General features: G+C 52.3%; 1 protein-coding gene across 1 annotated transcript; it reads left to right on the top strand.

Annotated features, from left to right (window-relative positions):
- The first annotated feature begins 1916 nt into the window (after positions 1-1916).
- On the top strand, positions 1917-5154 carry RPS8 (ribosomal protein S8). Its single transcript, XM_017881835.1, has 6 exons — positions 1917-2075; positions 2505-2611; positions 3141-3240; positions 4036-4211; positions 4419-4548; positions 4990-5154. Exons 1-6 carry the CDS (start codon positions 2072-2074, stop codon positions 5097-5099), a joined length of 627 nt encoding a protein of 208 aa, XP_017737324.1. The 5' UTR covers positions 1917-2071; the 3' UTR covers positions 5100-5154.
- The last annotated feature ends 295 nt before the right edge of the window (positions 5155-5449 follow it).

Genomic DNA, 5449 nt, shown 5'->3' with positions numbered 1-5449 from the left:
TGGAGTGAGTGCACTGGTGCATCTCAGCTCACTGGAACCTCCACCTCCCCGTTCAAGCGATTATCCTTCCTCAGCCTCCCGACTGACTTGCTGGGATTACAGGTGCCCACCACCACGCCTGGCTAATTTTTTTTTGCTTTGTTTGTTTTGTTTTGTTTTGTTTGAGACGGAGTTTCACTCTCACCAGGATGGAATGCAGTGGTACGATCTCAGCTCACTGCAACCTCCGACTCCCTGGTTCAAGCGATTCTCCTGCCTCAGTCTCCATAGTAGCTGGGATTACAGGTACACACCACCATGCCCAGCTAATTTTTGTATTTTTAGTAGAGACGGGACTTCACCATGTTAGCCAGGATGGTCTGGAACTCCTGATCTCAGGTGATCTGCCCACCTCGACCTACCAAAGTGCTGGGATTAAAGGCGTGAGCTAGCACGCCCGGCCTGGGTTCAAGCAATTCTTACACCTCAGCCTCCTAAGTAGCTGGAATTATAGGCGCCCGCCACCACGCCCAGCTACCTTTTGTATTTTTAGGAGACGGGATTTAGCCATGTTGGCCAGGCTTGTCTCGAACTGCTGGCCTCGAGTGATCTGCCCGCCTCAGCCTCCCAAAGTGCTAGGATTAATTGGATTGTTTGTAACTCATAGGATAAATACTTGAGGGGATGGATACCCCATTCTCCATGATGTGCTTACTTCACATTGCATGCTTGAAACAAAATATCTCATGTACCCCATAAATATACATACCTACTATGTACCCACAAAGATAAAAAAAATTTTTTTTTGAGATGGAGTCTCCCTCTGTTGCCCAGGCTGGACTCCGCCTCCCGGGTTCACGCGATTCTCTTGCCTCAGCTTCCCTGAGTAGCTGGGACTACAGGTGCGCGTCACCATGCTCAGCTAAATTTTGTATTTTTTTAGTAGAGACGCGGTTTCACCATGTTGGCCAGGCTGGTCTCAAACTCCTGACCTCGTGATCCGCCCACCTCCGCCTCCCAAAAATGCTGAGATTACAGGCGTGAGCCACCGCGCCAGGCCTAAAAAAAATTTTTTTTTTATTAAAAAATATATATCCGGCCGGGATTACGCCTGTAATCCCAACACTTTGGGAGGCCGAGGCGGACGGATCACGAGGTCAGGAGATCGAGACCATCCTGGCGAACACGGTGAAACCCCATCTCTACTAAAATACAAAATTAGCCAGGTGTGGTGGCAGGCGCCTGTAGTTCCAGCTTCTCGGGAGGCTGAGGCAGGAGAATGGCGTGAACCCGGGAGGCGGCGGAGCTTGCAGTGAGCCGAGATAGCGCCATTCACTCCAGCCTGGGCGACAGAGCGAGACTCCATCTCAAAAAAAAAATACATATATACATCCTTCTAGCTCAGAAAAGTTAGCTGATCCCTTCTTTATACTCCTTAAGTTCCGTTCATTATGGTGGCATTTATAAACCACCGACTCCCAAAACATCTTCAGTGCCGGTCCCTTATAAGGATGACCAGCTTCCTACCTGTCATTCCCACTTACATGACTTAGCAAGATCTCAAAATGAACGTGTCCAAAACAGCTCCTACCTTAGGAGCCTACCCCATCTCAGTAAGTGGCCCCAATATTTATTCGATTGATCAAGTGAGTATCTTAGGAATCCTTGACACCACCCTCTCCCTCAATCCCCATGTCCAATCTACCACCAAACCCTTCAAAACAAAACCCAAGTCCACACCCGTTTCCAACTCCATTGCCTTCCACCCTTTTTCAACGCAGCCGCACCCACATCTCATCCTAAACGACCGCAGCAGCCTCTGAAACTAGTCTCAACACGCCCGGATCTGCCGACACCGCAGACCCCCTTCCCCCAACCCAAAGTCGGAGGCGGGTCGGCTAGGGTCGGCGGAGGCAGGCAGCCTGCGGGACCCTCCCAGGCTCATGGCCCTAGGCGCGGCAGCAAACACGTAAGTCTAGTCGCCCGACGTTGTTTCGGCGCTCAGAAACAACGTAAAGTAAAAGGGCGGGGCAGCGTTTTACAAACCGTACCGTGAATCTTTGCGATTTCTCTTTCCAGCCAGCGCCGAGCGATGGGTGAGTGTCGCTCTGCGTTTAGGCGCGTGATGGGGGGTTGAGCTCAATCAGGCCCCATCCTGCTTCACAGCCCACTGAGGAGTCCAGGCGCCCCGACGCCCAGCCAGGGACAGCCACAAGGAGTGGTGGCCCTCGGGTTTCGGCCGCCGAGCCCCTCTCTGGGGGCTGCGAAGGCTCTGGACTCCGAGTTCCGGGCTGCGGGCTGCAGGCTCCAAGCGGCGCTAACATGGCTGCCGCGCGGAGGAGGCCCCGGCCGGGCCGCACGTGTATGATGACGACTCGGTAATGCTGCATACTCCCGAGTACGCGGTGGGGAAGCCAACCTTGGAGAGCTGAGCGTGCGGCCTGCCGGCGCGGGGGTCGGGAGCTGGCGAGTCGCTACCACCGAGTCACAGTGGCTCAAGCTTCCTTCCCCGCTTCCACATGCAGGCATTTCTCGGGACAACTGGCACAAGCGCCGCAAAACCGGGGGCAAGAGAAAGCCCTACCACAAGAAGCGGAAGTATGAGTTGGGGCGCCCGGCTGCCAACACCAAGGTGGGTGCGAGCGTGGGCCTGTCCGCCCGGGAGGTCGCCTTCCCCGGCTCTCCAGCGGCCTCGGGTCTTTCCGTGTGACAGTTGTTCGTTCTTTCTCGGGCTCTGATTTCTCTGTAGTAGGGCCTGGGTGTCCTGTCCCCCTTTACCTGTTGGATAAGTACCAAAGAGGGAATGCTCCCTCAGGCCCCCAACCCCGGGGCTTAGGGTCTCAGAAGGATACTGTGTGGGGGACTTGAGTTTCTGGAGAGGGTGGCATCTCGGGTAATAGAATCCTAGTCTTTTGGGTTTTTTTTTAACAGAGACTTAATTTTCAGCATTTGGGGTCAGGCTTTCCTTTTGGAGGCAAGTAAGGTGATGAAAAAGAATCCTTAGGCGTGGTTGTGGCCGTCTTGGTCACCTGTGTGCCACTTGCCAATGCAAGGACTTGTCATAGTTACACTGACTGTTGCCTCCTCCCTGCCCCGGTTCCTCTCCCTTTCTTGCCTTGCTCTCCTTGGTAACCTAGTTCCTGTAACCTTGTGTTTTCCAGATTGGCCCCCGCCGCATCCACACAGTCCGTGTGCGGGGAGGTAACAAGAAATACCGTGCCCTGAGGCTGGACGTAGGGAATTTCTCCTGGGGCTCAGAGTGTGAGTGAGGCCCTTTGGGAGTAGGTGGGAAAATGCACCTAAACTTTCTTAAGATTTACCAAGTGGGCCTGGCGCGGTGGCTCGTGCCTGTAAGCCCAGCACTTTGGAAGGCCAAGGCGGGCGGATCACCTGAGGTCAGGAGTTCGAGTCCAGCCTGGGCAACAGAGCGAGACTCTCAGGAAAAAAAAAAAAATTCAAGTGCTTTTAGCAGGTAGTCTGTGGCTTAGACCAAAGCATTTGAGGTTTCTTCTTGCTGAGAGATCTTAAGGTAGCTGGAGAGGTTCTCTCCACCCAGGCTGTCCTGCTCCAATCTCTTTTTTTGGAATTGAGTCTCTTGCCCAGTTTGGAGTGCCAGTGGTGTGATCTTGCCTCACTGCAACCTCCACCTCCTGGGTTCAAGTGATTCTCCTGCCTCAACCTCCCAAATAACTGGGATTACAGGCATGCGCTATCACACCTGGCTACTTCTGTATTTTTAGTAGAGAAGGAGTTTCACCATGTTGGCCAGGCTGGTCTCAAATTCTTGGCCTCGCGTGAGCCACTGTGCCCGACCTGCTCTGATCTCTCTCAACTCTGCAGCCTGAGAGATTGGGGCTGATAAAGACTGTGGTTGCCAAACATCACTAGAAACGTGGGTTAGGGGTTTATGGAAAACAAACTGATGCCCCATGGCTTGTAAAGGCTGGGTGTTCCCTTATTTCTCCTTAAGGCCTCATGGGGCTGAAGAACCTGGAGGAGTGTGCCAGAGCCATTTGTCCTCCAGTTTACTTGATGCCAAATTTCTCCTGTGAGCAGGTTGTACTCGTAAAACAAGGATCATCGATGTTGTCTACAATGCATCTAATAATGAGCTGGTCCGTACCAAGACTCTGGTGAAGAATTGCATCGTGCTCATCGACAGCACACCGTACCGACAGTGGTACGAGTCCCACTACGCGCTGCCCCTGGGCCGCAAGAAGGGAGCCAAGCTGGTGCGTGTTACTTCTCTGTAGGGGTTGTGGGAAGGGCAGCCTGACTCCAGCCTTCTCGTGATGAAAACTGTCCAGTTCTGCTACTGAAAGGAGAGAGATGAGAGCCTTTAGGCTGAGGGAGGCCAGCACTGGGGTGTGCAGGGTTCGAAAAGGCTCCCAAGGCCTGCCTGCTTTCCCTGAGCTCATAAATTTGTATCCCCTTTTCAGACTCCTGAGGAAGAAGAGATTTTAAACAAAAAACGATCTAAAAAAATTCAGAAGAAATATGATGAAAGGAAAAAGAATGCCAAAATCAGCAGTCTCCTGGAGGAGCAGTTCCAGCAGGGCAAGCTTCTTGGTGAGAAGGCTGTTGTGTTGGAGGTGGGGAGTCGCAGAGATCGAGTGTGTTGAGTCACTTTTCCCTTGTCTAAGTCCTTTGCCAGCCATGCGGTCTAAAGGGTTCGCCGATAACAGGCTGTGAGCAAAAAGGGGAACGTTTCACCGTCCTATTCATGTGAGGCTGAAATGGAAAGCATTGGGTAGAAGAGTCTGCACAGGCCCCTGCTTGGAGTTTTAGTATTTGGGGAAGTCCCTTCCCAGGCTGAGGGGGCTGTCTCAGTGATGAAAACTTTGTCCAGTTCTGCTACTGACAGTAAGTGACGATAAAGTGTGTCTGAGGAGACAGCTGGCTTCATGCTTGCCCCCAGGATACCTGAACCCACAGAGATTCTTAAGGGGGTGGAGAGGTTTGGGTGGGGCCACTTTGTCATGGTGCTAAGGATCACCTACTCTCTTCCAGCATGCATTGCTTCCAGGCCGGGACAGTGTGGCCGAGCAGATGGCTATGTGCTAGAGGGCAAAGAGTTGGAGTTCTATCTTAGGAAAATCAAGGCCCGGAAAGGCAAATAAATCCTCGTTTTGTCTTCACCCGTGTAATAAAGGTGTTTATTGTTCTGTTCCCCCATTTGTGTTGCCTGAATATTTGACTGTCTGCTTTATTTCCTTGCCCTGCAAAACTGATCTGGGTGGGTGGCTGCAACCCATTGCTTTACCTCTACCTCCTACTGTCCTGATCCAGACTCACCACACTGTAAAGTCCCTGTTCTCAACTCCATGTCCCTGAAGGCTAGATTTATTATGTGGTCTGTGTCTATAGTGGGAACATTTCTCCACGTTTTGGTGGGGATGGGGATGTGGCAGAGGCTATGAGAAGGGGTATCCTAACTTTGGGGTTCAACAATATTGTTGTGCTGACTGAG

This window comes from Rhinopithecus bieti, unplaced genomic scaffold (assembly GCF_001698545.2).
Source record: "Rhinopithecus bieti isolate Rb0 unplaced genomic scaffold, ASM169854v2 scaffold_12155, whole genome shotgun sequence".
NCBI lineage: Eukaryota > Metazoa > Chordata > Mammalia > Primates > Cercopithecidae > Rhinopithecus > Rhinopithecus bieti.
Note: the sequence above shows the minus strand (reverse complement) of the source record. Positions and strands in the feature narration are given on the sequence as shown.